Genomic DNA, 21,577 nt, shown 5'->3' on the forward strand with positions numbered 1-21,577 from the left:
GTGCAGTTACAGTTTAGTTTGGTTAAAGTCGGTTACTTTAGGGATTAACCCCGTTAGTTGTTTAATGTGTTATATTGCGGGTGTTAGGGTAATCAGGGACCCTAACTGGCTCAGAAAAATACCAACAATAATTCTGGCAATATTTTCATGTTCCGGGTATTGTCCGGTTGTTCGGTTGGATAGGAATCCGTTAAAGTGCTTAAGATATCCTTTAAGCGTCGTAAGTAATATTTTTAGCGACACAACTTATTCAGCAAAGTGTCGGGAATAATTCCTTGTATTTTGGCACTTTATTAATTAGCTAGAAGCTAGTGTGTAAATAAAAGTGCTGTGTTTCGTGCTTAAAGTACGTTTTAGGCACATCCAATCTCTGTATCTTATTCCTAGAGACGCAATTATACAACCCTTGTATCTCTACACACACTATGGGTGTAGTAAAATAATTCTGGCTCATTCAGGCCTTTAGAGGCAGTGTTTGCCTGATGCTGGCTATATCAGCATGTTCAATAGGTTATCCGTTCAAATGCTACTGTGCTTTTGTGCATCATGTTTGTCACTAAGGTTCAGTAAATAAATAATGTAGTGACGGAAATCAAAGTATGATGCAGATATGTACATGTATCAAAAATCAAGTAGCAGTTTATCAGGAATCTCAGTCAAGCACAGTAATTAGGCAACAATTAATAGCTAATTAAGTCGTACGGATACCTGATTTGTGTGGGTTGTCACACAAAAAAAGAGTAAGTGTGGGGATGTTTGATGTACTGCAAAGTACATATGTTTATAGTGTATATTTTGGTCAGTTTTCGGCTATTTTGAGTCTAGTTTAGGTTAGAATTTCGATACTGCTGACGTTAAGCTTTGATTTCAGGTCCCGTAGCTTAAAGTGATGAAAAACGAGTCAAAACGAGCAGTTTGGAGGAAAAACGGGTTCGAATGCGAATTGGAAAGCTGGAAATCAATAAAAATAATAAAATAATCTGCAGGGAGGCACCGCGTGACGCCTAGCCCCGTCGCGTCACGCCTAGGGTCTATTTCGAAAAAAATGTGTTTTAGCAGCTACGGTTTTGGATTAAAAATTCTGAAGAAACTGAGGAGAACCGGAATTACGAAAATCAGACTTCTTTGGGCGAACTTGGAGCATTCTTGGCGCATAATCGGAGATCTCAAGGCTTTGGAATCATTGGTACGAGTCAAGGACGAAGAATCGAAGGATCTATCGGGTTTTCTAATCCCTTGTTTTGTCGAGTTCTTTTCTTGAAACTTGTTATGATGAATTCTTGTTTAGACATCTTTGATTTGTTTTCGTTTATGAACATGCTTGGCTAAACATTTAAGCCACCTAGACTTGATGAATGGATTAATATGAAGTTTTTACCGGTTTTATTAATTGAATGATTTTATGGACTAATTGTGATTTGTAAAAGGTTTGATTTAATGATTTGATGTATATGCGTGCTTTGATTTGGTTTATTGTTATTATTGGCTTCATATGATTCTTAGTGACGGTCTATATCACAACATAGAGTCATATTAGGGTTTAGGATTTCAATGAGTGTCTATATCACGTTAGAAAACCTTAACTCTTTAGGGAGATTTGCGCAATAACCCCTAGAAGTAATTGGTAATAATTTGCTAAGTCTTAGTGTTCTACTAGTCCTAATACCTGGAAAGTGAGGGGCTATTGGTAGGTCTTACCCGGCGAATTGCTTTAGATAATCCTTGGAAAAGGTCATGTCTTGGTTTACCTGTCGGCTTTATTAGTCTATCAAGTCAAGTTAATTACTTCAAACTACCCTAGATCTATTATTAGAAAAGAGTAGGTCAACATTAGGGTACTTACACAATAATTAGACAACTGGAAAGGCGTCTAATAACCGGTAGGATTAACGGCCTAGGTAGTTCCATAGGTTTCTCCTTGAGAAGGGTCGAGGGGCTTAGTTGGTTCTTAACAGGTTTAGTACTTAAAGATCCCGGTTCCATATTTCATGCATTTAACTTAATCTGTAACTCTTTAAAAGTGATCCAGGATTCTTGTCTAGGTGGTCTCGTTCTCATATAAGGAAAGTCTTTGTCTTTATTCGTATTTAGTCTAGTTTTAGTTAATTTAGTAGTTCAATATAGATTTCCTAGATTTTCCGTAACCCCCCCCCCCCCACCCAACAGTTAAACAAGTTTTAGTCCTGTCTGTTAGAGTCTAGTTTACGTGATACATAGAGTCTCGTGGTTCGATATCCGGACTTCCTAGGGTTATACTACATTGATCGGTACACTTGCCGATTGTGTGGTTTTAGGTCGAGTCTAGAATTAAAGCTTTTCGTGTCTAGCTTAGAGAGTCTAATTTAGTTAATTTTTATAGTCTGTTTAGCACACATCACTCCCCCCGGGAAAAATCAAATCATCGGTTGATTTCAGGACACAATTCGTCAACCATTTCAGCCAACAAAGGCGTTACCAGCGTGATACAGCTGAGGTAATGGATATTTGCCGCAGAGAGAATGAAGGGTTGGAAGATTTCATCACTCTCTTTAACAAGGAGTGTTTGGAGATTGGTGGCGTGAGTGAACAGCTTATGCGCGCTGCCTTCAAAAAAGCAATTCGCTGTGATATCCTCATTAGGACTATCGCGGGAAAGGATGCGACGCCCAAGGAGTGGGACAAGCTTATGGACGCAGCAAAGATTGTTGCACAGGCAGAAGAATCCCTGAGTGGGTCCAAATCTGGCTATGACACTAAAGAGCATCACTCATCCCATCATTACTCATGGGATTACTCGCGCGATTCTAGCAGACACGAGAAGAGGAAGAGATACTCCGACTGGAGTTCAAGATCAAGTGAGGACAAAAGCAGGCGTTGGGAGGATGCTCGCGCTACAATTGACAGAACAACACACGAAGACAGACAGAGAAGACCACCAGGAGAGGAAATGGACTCAACTAACCAAGACGCCTCTCGAGGTCCTCAACACAGAGAAGCTGGATGTCAAAGATCCACTACCAATGCGCAGCAAGAAAGGCTAAGACCTTAACCTGTTCTGTGAATTTCACAAGGACACAAGCCACTTGACTAACGACTGCATCCAACTGCGCGTAGAAATTGAGAAAGCTCTGAAGAGTGGCAAGCTGGACCACCTCCTGAAAAAAGTGCGCAAGGACATCAAGAAGATCCAGAGGAGCGGGTGATCGCTGGCCTCGCCACATCACCTATCAAGAATAAACACCGGAAAAACCGCCATGCTTGACAGCAGTCAACGTTTAGGCGACTTAACACCGTGAAGAATCAAAATTCCACCACACTAGACGGCAGTCAGTGTCTACAGGTGGTGTGCGCAAGAAAAATATGTAATGTAGTACTGCTGTAAACAGGGGCTACAGGCCTAACGAATTTGCTAATACAAGCGCTCTTTACATATTGAATTCTTACTCTACAATATTTCCTAGTTACAAATGCATGTTAAACTTTTGATTAGCACGAAAACACTACAGTACATTACGAGCTATCGAGTACTGCTGTAAACAGGGGCTACAGGCCTAACGAATTTGCTAATACAAGCGCTTTTTACATATTGAATTCTTACTCTACAATATTTCCTAGTTACAAATGCATGTTAAACTTTTGATTAGCACGAAAACACTGCAGTACATTACGAGCTATCGAGTTATACCTTCAAGGTTCTCCGCGAACATAGCGAGACCAGGCAATTTCACTCACACAAGAGCCACACTTACGTTTATTCGCGCTAACTTGACCAAAGTTTCTAGCAACAGTGCAACAATTGTAACTCGAAAAAGGGAAAGCAAAACGTAAAGATCATATTCAAAAGGCGCAAAAGCGCAACCATTACAAACCATTGTCGATTATACAAGCGTGACCGCGCAAAAAAGGTTACATCTAAAATCTAAAAACAAAGCTACAAGGCACAAAGCCTGTTAACACTATTCGGGTCGATTACCATCCCCATCGTCATCACCACCATCAGCGCCGTTGCCACCACCTTCACTATCATCGCCCGTCGGCTCCTCCTCGTCGGATACTTCAACCATCTCTGGTGGGTCCAGGAGAGCCTTAAGGCGAGCACACCAGTCATCATGCTCTAGAGCCTTCGTGATCAAATAAGATGATCATATGCATGTTCAGCACGGGTCAACGCCGCATTAGCCTCATCAGCCACTGAGCAGTGACTTTTGTCAAACTCTTGCCCAAAAATCTCCTCAGCATGTTGCGCACATTCTAGATAACCTTCACGATGACCAACCGCGCGCGAGGCATCTATAAGAGCAGCAACAGTTCCATCTAGCTCCCCTACATTCAAGATGGAGTTGGCCATCTACAAAAAAGCGGAATCAGAGGCCGTTTCATAACAAATAAAACACAAGTTCTAAAGAGGCAGTACCAGCACTAATCCCCTGCCACGCAGCCATTCCGCCTCCGAAGACAAGGTATCCACAATGCCCTGGACCTCAGCATAATTATTTTGCACCACATTAAGGGCGGAAGAACTAATGGCACGTGCTTCCTCGGCCTTTCGCTTGGCTTCCTCGGCAGTAGTAGCTTTGGACTTTTCAGCTTCAAGATCGATCTCCAAGGACTCATTTTTCTCAACCTGCTCTTGCAGGCGACGCTTCAACTCAGCAATTTCAACGTCCTTGGCAGCTAGATCTTTATCCTTGCCAGATATTTGCGCTTTAAGCTCAGCCTACGAGAGGTAAAAGACTTAGAAAATTCTACAAGCTAAAACATGAGCAAAAAAGGATAATAACATACCTCAGCCTGCTCCTTAGCAGCTTGCGCACCTTCCACTTTCTTCTTTAAATCAGCAACTTGACTCTCAAGATCGGCAATCTTAGCACAAGCCGCATACATGCGCTCATTATCTTTGGCGCAAATCGCCTTCCAGTCGGCACACTCCTTTGCTAGGAGTTCTTCAGCAGCGCGGAGTTTGCCCTTAACGCCCTCACAGCCCCACTCCTCCGCTTTCTTGTCTGTTTCAAACTTCGCCTTCTCCTCATCAAAGGCAGCTTTCGACTTCTCAAAATTCTTGACTTGCTTTAACAACCGTTCACGGTATTTCTCCCAGTCTTCCCTTTCCCTAACCATGGTTCGCCACTCGCGAACGATCTGATGGTTAGCAGCACGAGTGTTGGCTTCACCAACAACGTAAGCATGATATAGAGCACTGTGGGTTCGCTCCCTTTGTCGGTTAACCTCACCAGGAGGAATGGAGTTCAGAAGCCAGTCGCGGCACGGCGCGAATTCCAAAAAAGTGTCCTTCTGTTTCAAACCCCATGGCAGTTGGTGCGGAGCGTCGCCTCAACCCTCCTCCGTATACGACTTGTAATAGATGTCTCCCAGGGTATCCATAGGACCTATGGGAGAGTGTGGCATCTCACCTTGCCTCCCCGCGCCAGCTTGACCAGCAGCGAAACCAGCGCTTGCACCACCAGCAGCAGCAGTTTGTTCCTTAGCAGCTGGACCAAATTTCCCAGCAGAGGTTATCTGGGCAGTTTGAACGGGGGCTTTGGTGGGCAAGGGCTTAACAGGTTTCTCCACCTCCGGGCCTTTCCCCCTCGCATGTAGGGGCTGGTCAAGACTGGTGATACGAGTTGCCTCTGAACCCTACGCCTTATCGAGAGGGATAGCGGCAGTAACCTCGGGCTCCTCGGGCTCCGTGAGTGGCTTATCAGCAACCTTTTTCCTCTCCACCTCCTTCTCCTTCACAGGCTTTTCAACAGCCTTTTCTTTCTCCTTCGCAGATTGAGGAGCCGTGAAAGGTTTAATAGTAACCTTGGTGACTTTGGGCCTTTTAAGCACCGGCTCCGAGGGTTCCGTAATGGTGACACCCTTCTTCTCAGGGGCCTTCTTTTCAGCCTCTGCAGAAATAAAATGTTAGAAAGAGTAAGGAGTGCAAGAAAAAAACAAAACACTAATCAGGAGAAAATTTGTAAAGAGAGTGCAAGTTACTCCTTTTTCCAATTAGAGGAGCGCCACCAGGCTTCGACATCATGGAGGCCCCAAGAGCAGCCTCCCTGCTCCTCTTCCTAATCAGCTGCACCGCAGCTTCCTCTTCTACCTCCTCTTCGTCGTCTTCCTCGCAGCAGAAGACGGGGTGGTCCCAGCATCAGGGTTGCGAGAACCCGCGCTCCCAGAGCTTCTTGAACCTGCAGCTCCCGCCTTCTTCTCGCCTATGCGCGACAAACCCTCAAATGAATCACTTATAAGAACATAATCTTCTAAGCTACTTTGTCGAAGGCGGAAGGTACCTTTATCAGCAACTACAGTGGTTGCGCGACTACTTCCACTTTTCCGGCTAGTCACGTCAGCATCAAGGGTGACGCCTTTCTTCTTCTTCGGCTTCTTCTTCTTCTCCTCCAGGTCAATACCCAAATCGCGCAGTACACCTGCAAAGATGGTAGACTAGGAACTTAACTCACCATTGGAAGATCCAACAGACTCCTCGCTGGAGAGATAAACAATCTCTTTCCCAACAGAAGTCAAAGCGCGCAGAGGGCGAGGTTTAGGAATATGCGCACCTTCAGTGGAGGTAGGTGGGTCGGCAAAAGCATCAGCAACTAGGTACATGAAGTAACCCTTGATCTGGTCGTACCAATATTCCTCCCCCGCTCTAAGTGGGCGCGCGCCCATTAACCCTCCAAAGGTTGAGAAGGCAGCTTGGTACAGTTGCACTTCTGCACGCGTAGGTACATGATTAAAACAGGCTACAAAGAAATTAAAGTCAAAAGGAATGAAGTGACTAACCTTGGTCATTAAGCTTCAATACCGGAACATCCTTGCTATCCGGCGCCCATTGATCACTCATGCCCGCAGCTACCAGAACATTCTCATCAAACACTCGGTTTGGGGTAGGAGTAAGCTGCTGATACCAATTCTCATGCTTCGGAATTGGCAGATCTTCCTTCAATATCGGTTCAGACCAGGCACGAAAAGTCATGGCGATCGGCATAACCTCCTCGCGAATATAAAAGAACTTTGGTTTCCAGTCATGGAAACTCTTGGGAGGGTTCAGGAGTATCTTCTTTGCCGCACCTCGACTGGCGAAAGAATAAAATCCCATATTCCTAATGAGCTGATAGAAGACCCGGAACCTTTCCACAGTAGGTTCCATACCATGAGCTCGACAAAGGAACTCGAAGTGTCGAACTCGGACCATCCCAGGAGGGCTCATCTGGGAGATATGGCTCTGCTTAATCGTGCACCACGATCATCTGACGAGCAGGAGACAAAAAGTACTCAAGGACGCCTACGGGGCACCAATCACGGGGCAAAGACACCTGCCCCACGATCTCCACTAACTGGCTGATGACAGAGATCGACAACAGCGACACGTGGCTTCACTCATGGTGCGCCAGCACCAAGAAACGTCCAGAAGACACTAACGGTCGACACCAGTGAGACAAAAGGCATATCCATTCTATTGTCGTCTTCTGGCCCAAGGCCCATCAGCCCACATCCTTTACACCACTCCGGCTATAAATAGAACACTTCATTCACAGGTTAATTCATTATATTCCCTCTACTCTCACTCTTTACTCACTTTAATCTCCTCGAGATAGTTACTTATTCTCACGTCGGAGCCTGGTTAAGAGGGAAACCCCATACTCCCCTCTTAATGAGCTAACGGTGTTCTGTTTTGCAGGATAATCAGTCATTAAGGAGCTCAAGAAATCAAAGAAGATTAACCCTTATGGTAGAAACATAAACCAAACTAATTATCCTTAAGATTAGTTACGTGTTTCTTCAGTTACCCAATCTTCTTCCTTCTTCTTCTCTCTTTAAGTTCAAAACCCACAATCTTCAAAACCCACCATCTTCAACCTTTTCTTCACTTTCTATCTCAATAATCACTACATTATAGTGCGATTTTCGTCACTAATCAATGATTCAACACCCAATCAACATGTTCTTCAACTTTTTTGAAGAAACCCAGTTTAATTTCATACAATATCTCATTTTTTCCTGTGATTTTGAAGCAAATCACTCGATTCGATCCCTGACAGGTGTTTCTAACATTCAAATTTCGTCAATCGGTGAAGAAATCTAAAGAAATCGGCTTCGATCTGTGTAAGAATTTTTTAAATTGCATTTTTACGATCTGTGTTTTTGAATTGAGTCTTTGCATTTTACGATCTTGGCGGGGGTCCGGGAGCAGGGTCTAAGGGATGGCAGCCCTTGGCAGGGTCCAAGGGGCAGAGCCCCTGGCTGGGGTCGAGCTGCCAGGTCAGCTTGGAAATTTTTTTTGATTAAATTGCTTTAATAAAACTGCATCAGAAAATTTAATTATCTGGAAATTGCCTCATTTTCGTAGACAGTTTTTTATCTCCTACTTCCTGGTTCAGAGAGAACACTTTCTTTTCTGTTTTTAGGCCATTGTGTTTTAGAAATAAGACATTTTTATGTGTTTTCTGGCCATTACGTTTTAGACAAACATATTTTTGAAGTGTTTTTAGTCATTGCATTTTAGGTAAAACACATTTTTATGTGTTTTCAGTCCATTGCGTTTTAGAAAAACACATTTTTGAAGTGTTTTTAGTCATTGCATTTTAGGTAAAACACATTTTTATGTGTTTTCTAGCCATTGCGTTTTAGAAAAACACATTTTGAAGTGTTTTTAGTCCATTGCGTTTTAGGCAAAACACATTTTTATGTGTTTTCAGTCTATTGCGTTTTAGAAAAACACATTTTTGAAGTGTTTTCTGGCCATTGCGTTTTAGAAATAAGACATTTCTTTGTGTTTTTGGTGCATTGCGTTTTAGGTAAAACATATTTTTATGTGTTTTCAGTCCACTGCGTTTTAGAAAGTACACTTTCTTTTGTGTTTTTAGGCTATTGCGTTTTAGAAATAATACATTTCTTTGTGTTTTCTGGCCATTGCGTTTTAGAAATAAGAGATTTCTTTGTGTTTTTGGTGCATTGCGTTTTAGAAAAAAATCATTTTTACGTTTTTTTCCATTGCGTTTTACGTAACTGGGTTTTCAAAAAAAATTCGAAAATATAGCAATAGTATATCGTTTTAAAGATTAAAAAACGCTCGTTTTTTGGTGCAATTTTTATAAAAAAAAATAATGTCGTATGAAAAAGTTATTAACGTTTAAAAAACGGGGAGAAATTAGAGGAGAGAGAAACTATTGTCCTGCATTGACTACAATCCCCTTACACAAACCCACGCGCCTCTTTTTTGAACTTCAATTTCACTCATTTAATCTTAGCCATTGATTAAATCAATTGATGGTTAAGATTACTTCCTAGCCAAAAAAAAACTTTCTATTATATCCTAACCCTCGGTTATTAACCAAAACCAGTTATTGGTGCGCAATAACTAAATCGTTAATGTAAACCAAACTGAAAAACACACGAAACCGAAATCAAACAAAAACTGAATTAAGTGAAAACTTAAAACCGAATTAACCAAAAACCGGTTATCAATTTTTTTGTACTCTCGTTTAACCAAAATTAGCTGAACCGAACCCAATCATTCATATTTTCATATATTTCTAGCCTTTATACCTCCAGTTCATATATTTCATATTTTATAGCTTCATTCATATATTTATAATTTCATTCAATGTATTATACCTCAATTTCATATATTTTTAAGCAAAAGTTTTAGCCCAAATTTGATTTTTGCTATTAAGTGAAATTAAATTAACGAAACCAAAAATCGTCAATTTAAACGAATAAATTGAAGTGATTAACCGAAAACTGATTGATTAATAAAATAGACTAACCAATTACTTTGGTTTCGGCTTCGGTTGAAGATAATAACCGAACCATGCACAACACAGTGAAATGGATTACCTGGTGATTTTGTTTTTGATATATATCTATCACAATGATGCTATAATAAATATAATAATAATAATAATAATAATAATAATAATAATAATAATAATAATAATAAACTATAAAAAACGAGTATCACAATGCGATGTTTCGCTCTAGTCGTATCTTGTAGGTATCCTATCCTCCTAGTAGTATAAAAGGAAATTTGCTTCTCAAAAGAGAAAAATAGTAAAAACCAATTAGCAATGGAGGATTGGGTATAGCGTTTTTGGAGTTGAATAATAATGCGTTAATAGGAAAATGGTTATGGCGGTTTTATAATGAACATAATATGATGTGGAGAAAAGTGGTCGCCGCTGATATTCACCAAATTACCTATGTTTTATTCCCCCATTTTACCCCTATTTTACGCGTTTTTGGTCGTAAAACCGAGAATCAGATACTGAATTGGGTGTATTTGTGTTTACAGACCTAAAACTGCGTGCCGAACAAGAAGATGATGAAAACGAGGATTTCCCGGGCGACACGGCTGAGCTGCGAAGATTCTGTGAAGAATTTTGACCTGGGCGAGTTGCACGACCGTGCAACTGGTGGCACCACAGTGCGGATCCGACAACAAGGCTCAGCTCGGCATTGCACAGCCAGTGCGATCAGGAGTGCAAGGTAACTTCGGCAATGCACGACTGTTCATCTGGAGGCACTCCCGTGCGGATGCGATGATCAACCCCAGCCTGGAGCTGCACCACTAGTGTAGTTGGTCGTGCCATTCTAAACCCGGAAATGCACGCTCGTGCAATAGATAGAATGACCGTGCGACTACGAAGACCGGTCAAGATCTGCTGATGTCACACAGCATGGTGAAGAGTGATTTAAAAGTGAACGGTCGTGCACTTTAATGGCACGACCGTGCGATCTGAAAAGGTTATAAAAAAACAGAAGACAACTTTCATTTGGCAATTCTGGACTTTTGGGGAGCTTCACAGGCGATTTTCAGGCTCCGGAGGCTTTGCTTTTTACCCGGATTCAAGCCATCTTGTGCCGTTTAGCCCCGTTACTATCCGGATTCTCAATCTTGTGCTTGTTTATGGTTTGATTCTTCAATCTTTCCATGTTTTTGTTCTTGTTTCAAGCATTTAAGATTGATGATTATGTATTATTGTAAGCCTAAGGGCAAAAACACTAGTATTCCTTGCTTAATTACAACCATTAGTATGTTAATTATGTTTGTAATGACACTTTGAAGCATTTTCTATGTTAATCGTTGATGATTAGTTTGCAACCTTGTTTATTGATGTTGATTTCTTGATTATAAGTAATTATCTTGGATGATTAGTATGTGGTTAGTTGAGATATTTGCAAGAAGATGCTTAATTAATCATGTATTAGTAGACTTTAAACTTGCTTAACTAGTTTAACTTGTTTAAAATGTGTGCACCATGACACTAGAAATGGTTAGTGGTTTAATAAGGGGTAATTATTGTTAATCAAGAAAGCTTTCCCTCACGTAAGGGCCTTAACGGGTTAAATGGTGTTGTTATGAATTCTTGACATAAATCGGTAGCCTAGTTAGTAGTTTAGGCCAAAATTGCTATGTTGGTGAATTTATGTACAAGATTTGTAAAATGAACTCGGTTATGATTTAATCTAGTTTATGCTTGTCTCGGTGGTTGCATTGTGTTTATCGGTGTCACTTTCCTTGATTAAGTGAGGTTAGAAAACTCCTAACGGATGACTAACTTATCTTTAGGGGATTTTCATAGACATTTATCAATTGCACGTTAAAGAACAATCTTAGGTTGTTAAAGTGTGTTTATCGTTTTAGCTTTCCGAATGATTGTCATGTTAGGATTCCCGAAAGGGATACTAATTGTCTTGAAAATGGAAAATTGACCAAATGTTTTAAGTGACAAAACCGACTTAGTTCATATACTTTGGTTGTGTATAAAGCAAGGCTGTATATTTATTTTCTTATTTGGAGTCTATTATGTTTTTATAAATATTTTTTTATGCTTATTTTAGTTTTTAGAAAAATCACTCACTTATCGTCCTATTGGTAGTTTAATGACAAAGGTCTAGTATTATTTCTCCGCCCACATCCTTGGATCGACACTTGGTTCTTACCGATACTTTACTACATATATGACGGGGTACACTTGTCCTTTCGTATGTGTTTTAATGTTGAAGTATAAATCATTTTTATAAATTTAAAACCGTATCGTGTGTTATATTCTTTGTAAAAACATGTATATACGCGCACACGTCAGTCGCCATTCATGGCTCTTCTCGTAGTTGGGGAGTTGCTCCGGTCAATAATGCTTACACGGGTACTTGGAAAACTTGCGTTTCATTTTGGAACAAGTTTAAAGTCGATGGCATTGGTTTCAATAATATGATATGTGGAAAGCTAGGAGACGGTTGCCAAATTCGATTTTGGCTAGATACATGGGTGTGTAATGAACCTCTCAAGGATAAATTCGTTTATTTATTTGTTAATATTTCTTGTTTTTGATTTAATTTATTCGTTTTCAAGCTCATTTTAAACTCTTGTAAATTTTTATTCCATTTATTTGTTCGAATTCGGACTATTTATTTATTTATTCTTTGAGTTTTTGGCTCCGAAAAATCATTTTTATACTAGCCGGTTCGATCATTTTTATTGTTTTGATTTTTACAAAATTTTGGGCCCATTTTCGGATTTTTATAAAATTTTCAGCCCACTTTTACATAAAATCTGTTTTATTACAGCAGCAAAAAAAAAAAAAAACATCCCTAATATAATAGTAATAATTTATTCATTGTGTCTATTTTTCGTTTGCAGGTTGATGTCCTCAACCCCCGCTCCAGACGCTGTTGAGCCTTCTGAAGAACCTGAGCGTGATCTGAGGAGACGTCTTCGCGAGAGGTCTCGTGCGGTTGGGCTGCTGCTCGCAGCTGGTGAGCTGAAGCAGGTGGTACCCGCTGAAGCCGAGGGCTCAGGGGACGAAGGAGACGCAATCATGGCGGACGACGAGCAACCTTTGAATGAATCGAATCAGCCCGAAGGAACAGGCTTGGAGCCCAGTATTAGTAGACCTACTATAGATGCACCTACTTTTGAAATTAAATCTAGTATTATTAATATGGTGCAGAATTTGGTGCAATTTGACGGGCGCGAGCATGAAGATCCCGGACGACATATAGCGGCTTTTCTTGAAGTTTGTTCGACGTTCAAGATCAGAAATGTTTCGAAAGATGCTGTTCGGTTGAGGTTGTTTCCATTCTCACTGCGTGACAAAGCGAGAGCATGGCTGATGTCACTTCCAGCCGGGTCCATCAGGACCTGGAATGAGCTGGCGGAGTTATTCATGCAAAAATACTTTCCGCCTGAAAAAAACAACCAAGTTGAGAAACCGGATTGTGACTTTTCGCCAAGATGAGGGAGAGTCGTTGCACGTGGCCTGGGAGCGGTTTAAAGATTTGTTACTTGATGTTCCACACCATGGTTTCTCCAAAAGACAACTGATGTTCTACCAAGGCCTTAATTACGATACGCAGGAGAGATTGGATGTGAATGCAGGAGGCGATCTAGGAACGAAGACGCCGAATGAAGCTTATGCTATCATAGAGAAGGCTGCATTGAAGTCTAGTTCGCATCGTGAAGGAGAGAGAGGTCGGACATCATCATCATCATCTCGCCCAGGAGTTCACGTGGTGGACGACTACACAACAATTACTGCACAAATCTCAGCTCTTTCGGTGAAGTTTGATAAGTTCCAGATGGCTGCGCAAGCTAGCTCAGGATGTGACCAGTGCGGAGTGTCACACGAGCTTGGTGCATGTTTTCAGGGAGTTGTATATGAGGGCCAAGAAGAAGTGGATTTTGTGAGTAATCAGGTGAGGCCGCAGAACAACCCGTACAACAATACCTACAACCCGGGTTGGAGGAATCACCCAAATTTTGGGTGGCGAGTGAATGTGGGTAATCAGAACCCACTAGGATTTGCCCAGCGCGCTCCAGCGCCGCAGCAGGCTCACGGTCAGCAATTCCAGTCATACAACCAATCTTTCCAGCCTCGTCCATACTCATATCAGAATCAGGGCACAGGGAGTAGTCCCCAGCAGCAAGCCCCTCAGTCAAGTTCTAAGCTGGAGGAAATGATAGCTCAGCTTCTTAGTAGCTCCACGAGTGCAAATCAATTGGCTGAAAAACGATATCAACAAAGCGAAGATCGTTTTCTAGTTCATGAGGGAGAAATTAGGAGTCAAAAAGCATCAATTCAGAATATCGAGAACCAGGTTGGTCAGCTGATGAAGATGATGTTGGAGAGACCCCCAGGTGGTCTTCCAGGTAACACAGAGCCAAATCCGCGCGGGCACGTAAATGCGGTTATGACTAGGAGTGGCAAGACGACAAGACCCAACATATCGGACTCACCACCGATCACTGAAGCGGTCCCGACTGATACACCGGATGAGGTGTAAGCTAGGCGAGTCCCAGCAAGTACAGCACAAGTCCAGGAGCCAGTCAAAGAGTACACTCCTCCAGTTCCATACCCGGGCCGGCTGAAGAAACAGAAAAACGAAGAACAATACAGTAAGTTTCTTGAAATGTTTAAGCAACTGCATATAAACATACCGTTTGTTGAAGCCTTGGCCCAGATGCCGAAATATGCAAAATTCTTGAAGGACATCCTCTCAAATAAGCAGAAGCTTGAGGATATGTCCTGTGTGGGATGAACGAAAGCTGCTCTGCAATCCTTCAAAATCGTCTGCCCACGAAAATGGGAGATCCTGGCAGCTTCACGCTTCCTTGTTTGATCGGAAATATGTCTGTTAGCCTGACTGGAGTCTGCCACTTGAGATTATGTGCGATGCGAGCGATTTCGGTATAGGGGCCGTTTTAGGACAGAAGAAAGAAAAGCACTTTCACCCGATCTATTATGCGAGCAAGACTCTTCACGACGCTCAGGAGAATTATACCATGACGGAAAAAGAGCTCTTGGCGGTTGTTTTCGCATTTGACAAATTTAGATCGTATTTGGTGCTTTCTAAGACAATTGTGTATACTGATCATGCAGCCATCAGATATCTTTTCAGCAAACAGGACGCCAAACCGCATCTCATCAGATGGATCTTATTGTTGCAGGAGTTTGATATCGAAATTCAATACTGTAGAAATTTTAATTGTTTTGATTTAATTTAGGTTCTCTTAGATTTGTAAGTTTAAGGTGAATTTCTATCTAACATATTTTGGAGTTTTATTATACTGATGAGTGCATTGGATTATATTATTGTTATTGTGATGATAAGGTTGAGATCATTAGCGACTTACCTAAAGGCAAGACGATCACAGTTTATAGGTGTGGGGCATTAATCGATCTGTGTTTGGTCCCCACATACCAAATACCTCAAAACTGGGATACAGGTATGTGAAGTCTTTGATATCGAGGGGATAGACTTCATGGGACCATTTCCCCCATCACGAGGAAACAAATATATCCTGGTTGCTGTGGATTATGTATCGAAGTGGGCGGAGGCACATGCCTTACCCACCAATGATGCCAGGGTAGTTGTGAGGTTTCTGAAGAGTTTGTTTGCCCGGTTTGGTGCACCAAAGGCGCTTATCAGTGACAGAGGGACACACTTTTGCAACACTCAGCTTGAGAGAGCTTTGTCCCGTTATGGTGTGCATCACGGTTTATCCACGCCCTATCATCCACAAACAAGTGGGCAAGTGGAGGTCACGAACCGGGGTTGAAAAGAATCCTTGAGCGGTCGGTGGATTCAAACCGCAAGGATTGGTCAGACAAACTGGATGAAGCGCTTTGGGCTTTCCGTATGGCTTATAAGATGCCTATTAGGACTACTCCCTTTAGGCTTGTTTACGGAAAGGCATGTCATTTACCTGTGGAGTTGGAGCACAAGGCGATGTGGGCTCTAAAAACTACAAATCTGGATCTAAAAACCGGAGGTGAAGCCCGGTTCCTTCAGATTCACGAGTTAAAGGAGCTACGACAACACGCTTATGAGAACTCCGTGTTGTACAAAGAGCGCACCAAGAGATTGCATGACAAACGCTTGAAGGACCATAAACAATTCCAAGCGGGAGATCTTGTTTTACTCTACAACTCGAGGTTGCGTTTATTTCCGGGAAAATTGCATTCGCGTTGGACGGGTCCGTACATGGTAAAGGAGGTATTTCCATATGGTACTGTCGCAATTGAGAACGCGGACGACGTAATTTTCAAGGTAATGGTCATCGCTTGAAGCTTTACGTTGCTGGGCCGATCGAGTCGGCGGTGGAGGTTATCGAGCTCCACACCCCGCATACATCTTAAGTGTGGGGAGGAGAGTTTACGCTACTAACTCGAGGATAAAAAATGTAGCAAGAGCGTCTTTGGCGCTTTAGGGGTAAAATTGTCCATATTTTTGTTTTTGCCGTTTTTATGTGTTTTTGGCGTGTTTTGTAGACTTCGTAAGTTTGTACAGTTTTTAAACGTGCCGAGCGAAGGATCTATGTTGAAATAATGTTAAAACAGTTAGCGTAGTGCAAAAATGGCGTAAAACGGTAAAAAAGACAGCTGAAAATGGTTTCTGTAGCAAACTTACTGATCTGCAGATTTGGCACGACCGTGCCACGGACCGCACGCCCGTGCGATTGTGAGCCAGCACCTAGAGTCGCACCCCCTGTGCATTGCCGAGGTCATCGTGCCAGGATCGGTCAATGTCGGCGACGCACGACCGTGCGTCTGGTCGCACGACCGTGCGACTGACCAAGGGCAGTTTGGTCATTTGTGCTATATAAAAGCCCTTATCTGCAGCCCCCATTCTCATTCGCGATACCCTAGTAGCACCAGCCGTTCCAGACCGAGTTTTCCCCAAAATTGCACCATTTCTCGCACGGTTTCTCAGATCCTTTCGCACGGTATGTTTTTTCTCTTCGATTTTTAGTTTCATCCTTGTTCTAGGGTAGATTTGTCCGATTTCATCAAGGCTTTTTAGGGTTCCCTTCATAAACACAATTGAAGCCCTAACCCTTGTAAGATTTATGTGATTCGTGAACATCTGGTCGGATTTCTAACCCCTCTTTGCCAAAAAATTTGATAACTTTTGGAAAAATCTGGCTGTTCTGGTTTGGGGGTTCGAATTCTGCAGAAATCATGGTCGCACGGTCGTTCCATCAGTGGAACGGTCGTTCAGTTACGGATGTTCACGAGGTTTTGCTGTGATCTGAGAGTCGCACGGTCGTTCGAGTTTGGCATTGTCCGTGCATTGCCGGCAGATTCCGATCACAGGCACTGGTCTCGGTGACGCACGACCGTGCGTCGGGTCGCACGCCCGTGTGAATTGCCCAGATCAGTAAGACAGAACCTTCATAACTGTGTGCTAGGCTGTTCCGAATGATATTATTTCCGCTTCTCTTGTTCTAACTGTCATCCCTCATGCAGATGAACCATCCGTTTCTCCAATTCAACCCAAACAACGAGCGAGAAAATCTTTGCATTCCGAAACTTAATGCACTATGGGATAGACAGGATCAATTCGGAATCCCGAGAAGATTGGATTGGGATGTTATTACAGAGTTAAACCAATGTGACCGGCTCGAGAACATGTTAACAGTTCCGCTTGCGCGGTTGGTCAACATTGACCGGCCGATCTATCTTGAGCTCACACTAGAGTTCTTTGCTACCTACTCGTATAACAAGCCAAGAGCGAGTAGAGATCCAGACTTCCGCTATAAGAAACGAATAAATTTCAGGTTGGGTGGAAGGTGGCACAACTGGACCGTGGGAAGGTTAGTTCGAAGACTCGACATCTACACCAATGAAGACATGAACACCGAGCTCTTCACAAATCAATCAACCTTCCCCAGCGAAGACGAGCGGGGTGAGTTTTGGGCGCGAGTTGTTACTGGCGGGCCGTATGATCCTAGGGTATCAAAAGCTTCAAGATTACGAGACCCTTTTCTTCGGGTTCTGCATCACATCTTCAGTCACACTATTGCAGGGCGCATGGACAGTTTGGGAAACTGTCCAACACCGGATATTATATTTCTTTATGCGCTCGCGGAGGGGGTACACATCAACCTCGCCATGTGGATGGCTGAATACTTTGTGCATAGCTCGGGTAGAACCGCCAACAGTCAGATACATGGTGGCCAGTACGTGACCCAAAACGCTCACAACATGGGTATTATGACTGACCAGGTGGTTGAGGGTCTTACGTTGGTTACCGAAGGTATGTATGTTGACATCCGCTCTTTGAAAGCCATGGGGATTATAGCAGAGACCGACCACGGGGATCGGTTGAAAGGGCTAAATAACGAGGTCTGGGACCTGTTGCAACTCGAGCCGGAGGATGAGGATGAGGTTATGGGAGATGAGGAGCATCAGCAGCCGCCACGCACACCACCACATCAGGAGCCAGAGCCCCAACAGTTCCAGCACTGGCCTCCCGACATCCCTTCGTACCCTGAGTTTTATGAGCAGTTCCAGCAGATGCAGATCAGCCATGATTAGCAGCGGGCCAGTCTAGAGCAGCTGCGAATTAACCATGATCAGCTGAGGGCAAACCAGGAGGCGATGCGGGGATTTCATGCGCCAGGAGGTGCATGCTGGATTTTCATACATATTTGGGGGGCTTCAGAACACCTACCCCAACTGCTTTGGCGATCCCCCACAGTTCCCATTCGGGAACCCAGGCGATTATAGCGGGGCAGGCCCATTCGGCACAGGAGGAGGTGCGGATGACGATCAGTAGTGGGAGTTCTGAGCTAGTGGATGTGGTGTTATGTTAGTAGTATGTTTTCGGGTGTTCATTTTGGTTTTCATTTCAAACACCCACGTCTATGTATTGTATTTTTCAGACATTTTAGTTTATTTGCTATGTTTCATGTATAGATATTTGGTATGCTTTTTATTTATGTAGATTATGGTTTGTTTGCGTTTAGATTGTTTCTGCCTTCTGTTTTGTCTTGCTTTGCTTTGCTTTGTGACATCATTACAAATTTTAGAAGCACGTCTTGGACCGGAGCACACCACAAAAGCAGCTTTGGAGACTAATCATCTTCAGGGGAGTGTTATTCTCCTTTTTCTCTATATTTCGGGTTTCGCATTGGGGACAATGCGAAGTTCAAGTGTGGGGAGGGGGTTTAACATTTTGACTTTGACTTTGTTTGTCCTCTATTTATATTTATATATATATATATATATATATATCAAAATCAGTAATTTGTATATATTTTTAGTAAATAAACCGGTTGGTTGTTGTTTTAGAAAGCTTCTGATATGATAAAAACCCGGCAAGCCAAATAAATTTTGAAAAAGATAACTAGAAAACGTGACAAACAAAGAAAGACTTGCATGTTTATTTTCACACTTTTACCCATTCCTTCCGTTATGTGAGCATGTTTGAGCCTTAAAATTGTTATATGTTTATTCATTTCGGAGTAGGAGTGAGCCGGATGTCACGTGTAGTTTAGAACTTGTCACTAGCATGCTTGTTAAGACCATAAACGTGTGAAACTGTGTAGAAGTGATAGAGGCACTTAGAGAACCCCTTTATTGTTAGCCTTGTTCTTTGTGTTATGCTTCCCTAAACCCTACGTTACCCATTAGGATTAACCATGTTGAGCCTTTCCCGTGTTTTCCTTTGTTTACCCAACAAAATCACCCACTTAGCCAACTTTATCCTTTTTATTTTTTAAACCTTTTGTGTTAAAACTCGGTTAAAAATCGTTTAACAAGCGTTTCTTGTAGTTTGTTGTTCATTGTACAAAGCTATTAGATTATATATTTGAAAAAAAATCATAAAAATCAGAAAATTAAACACCCTAAAATAGGGTAAAGTCGACAAAATTCGAGCAATTTTAAATGCAAAAATGATGAAATCTCGTTGATGAGCTCGATAGCACAAAAGTCGCCTTTTTAAGGCGTTAGCATGTATAGTTTTATTATTTTACGCTTGTTAAACGTAATTACCGAGTTTAACCATTTCGTCACTTTAAAAATCCCTTTCCATACCCTTCACCCAAGCCTATCGTTACAACCCGTAAAGACCTCTTGATTTGCACTTTTTCGCATGTTAGTTGGTGGAGATGAGATCTTGTGACAAGCTTATGATACTACACGTTCCATTGTCGAGGCATTGAGTGTTTACACATACACATTTTATGTATGTTTCACAAAAATAACCGAGTGTGTGTGAACATTGTGAGGTGTGTGAAGATTAGCGTGCTAAGTCAATCAGAGTGAAGTCACGGCTTTTTGGTTATCCATACATATATTTGCATGTGCTTGTTTGGTTTGAATCAATTGATGTTGTCTTTCGAAAAACCAGCTAACCTTTTGTAGATGTATTAGTAGGTAATTTGGTAAATACTTGTTCTTATTAGAAATTATCTTTTACTACATTTTAAATTTTAGCTTGCTTGAGGACAAGCAAGGTTCAAGTGTGGGGAGGTTTGATATTCACCAAATTACCTATGTTTTATTCCCCTATTTTACCCCTATTGCACACATTTTTGGCCGTAAAACTGAGAATCGGATACTGAATTGGGTGTATTTGTGTTTACAGGCCTAAAACTGCGTGCCGAACAAGAAGATGATGAAAACGAGGATTTTCCGGGCGACACGGCTGAGCTGCGAAGATTCTGTGAAGAATTCTAACCTGGGCGATTTGCACGACCATGCAACTGGTGGCACCACCGTGCGGATCCGACAACAGGGCTCGGGTCGGCATTGCATAGCCAGTGCGATCAGGAGTGCAAGGTAACTTCGGCAATGCATGACCGTTCATCTGGAGGCACTCCCGTGCGGATGCGATGATCAACCCCAGCCCGGAGCTACACCACCAGTGCAGTTGGTCATGCCATTCTAAACCCGGAAATGCACGCTCGTGCAATAGATGGAACGACCGTGCGACTACGAAGACCGGTCAAGATCTGCTGATGTCACACAGCATGGTGAACAGTGATTTAAAAGTGAACGGTCGTGCACTTTAATGGCACGACCGTGTGATCTGAAAAAGTTATAAAAAAACAGAAGACAGCTTTCATTTGGCAATTGTGGACTTTTGGGGAGTTTCACAGGCGATTTTCAGGCTCTGGAGGCTTTGCTTTTTACCCGGATTCAAGCCATCTTGTGCCGTTTAGCCCCGTTACTATCCGAATTCTCAATCTTGTGCTTGTTTATGGTTTGATTCTTCAATCTTTCCATGTTTTTGTTCTTGTTTCAAGCATTTAAGATTGATGATTATGTATTATTGTAAGCCTAAGGGCAAAAACACTAGTATTCCTTGCTTAATTACAACCATTAGTATGTTAATTATGTTTGTAATGACACTTTGAAGCATTTTCTATGTTAATCCTTGATGATTAGTTTGCAACCTTGTTTATTGATGTTGATTTCTTGATTATAAGTAATTATCTTGGATGATTAGTATGTGGTTAGTTGAGATATTTGCAAGAAGATGCTTAATTAATCATGTATTAGTAGACTTTAAACTTGCTTAACTAGTTTAACTTGCTTAAAATGTGTGCACCATGACACTAGAAATGGTTAGTGGTTTAATAAGAGGTAATTATTGTTAATCAAGAAAGCTTTCCCTCACGTAAGGGCCTTAACGGGTTAAATGGTGTTGTTATGACTTCTTGACATAAATTGGTAGCTTAGTTAGTAGTTTAGGCCAAAATTGCTATCTTGGTGAATTTATGTACAAGATTTGTAAAATGAACTCGGTTGTGATTTAATCTAGTTTATGCTTGTCTCGGTGGTTGCATTGTGTTTATCGGTGTCACTTT

At 42.1% G+C, this 21,577-nt stretch overlaps 2 protein-coding genes across 2 annotated transcripts; one reads left to right on the forward strand and one right to left on the reverse strand.

Moving 5' to 3' along the window:
- Positions 1 to 4,108: 4,108 nt before the first annotated feature.
- LOC110934198 (filamin-A-interacting protein 1-like) lies at positions 4,109 to 5,097 on the reverse strand. The gene is made up of 3 exons (XM_022177381.1): positions 4,765 to 5,097; positions 4,394 to 4,696; positions 4,109 to 4,327 (listed from the first exon to the last, which is right to left on the reverse strand). Exons 1-3 carry the CDS (start codon positions 5,095 to 5,097, stop codon positions 4,109 to 4,111), a joined length of 855 nt encoding a protein of 284 aa, XP_022033073.1.
- An 8,202-nt stretch (positions 5,098 to 13,299) lies between these two features.
- On the forward strand, positions 13,300 to 14,259 carry LOC110934197. The gene has a single exon (XM_022177380.1). It carries the CDS (start codon positions 13,300 to 13,302, stop codon positions 14,257 to 14,259), a length of 960 nt encoding a protein of 319 aa, XP_022033072.1.
- Positions 14,260 to 21,577: the final 7,318 nt, after the last annotated feature.

Source organism: Helianthus annuus, chromosome 6, assembly GCF_002127325.2.
Source record: "Helianthus annuus cultivar XRQ/B chromosome 6, HanXRQr2.0-SUNRISE, whole genome shotgun sequence".
Taxonomy (NCBI): domain Eukaryota; kingdom Viridiplantae; phylum Streptophyta; class Magnoliopsida; order Asterales; family Asteraceae; genus Helianthus; species Helianthus annuus.

Excerpts from the sequence above, each read along its gene's own strand:
- LOC110934198 (XM_022177381.1), bottom strand. The coding sequence starts at position 5,097 with ATGGTTAGGGAAAGGGAAGACTGGGAGAAATACCGTGAACGGTTGTTA. Across the intron at positions 4,697-4,764 it reads CTGCTAAGGAGCAGGCTGAG|GCTGAGCTTAAAGCGCAAAT; the intron begins GTATGTTATTAT and ends TACCTCTCGTAG. Across the intron at positions 4,328-4,393 it reads GTGGCAGGGGATTAGTGCTG|ATGGCCAACTCCATCTTGAA; the intron begins GTACTGCCTCTT and ends GCTTTTTTGTAG.
- LOC110934197 (XM_022177380.1), top strand. The coding sequence starts at position 13,300 with ATGTTCTACCAAGGCCTTAATTACGATACGCAGGAGAGATTGGATGTG.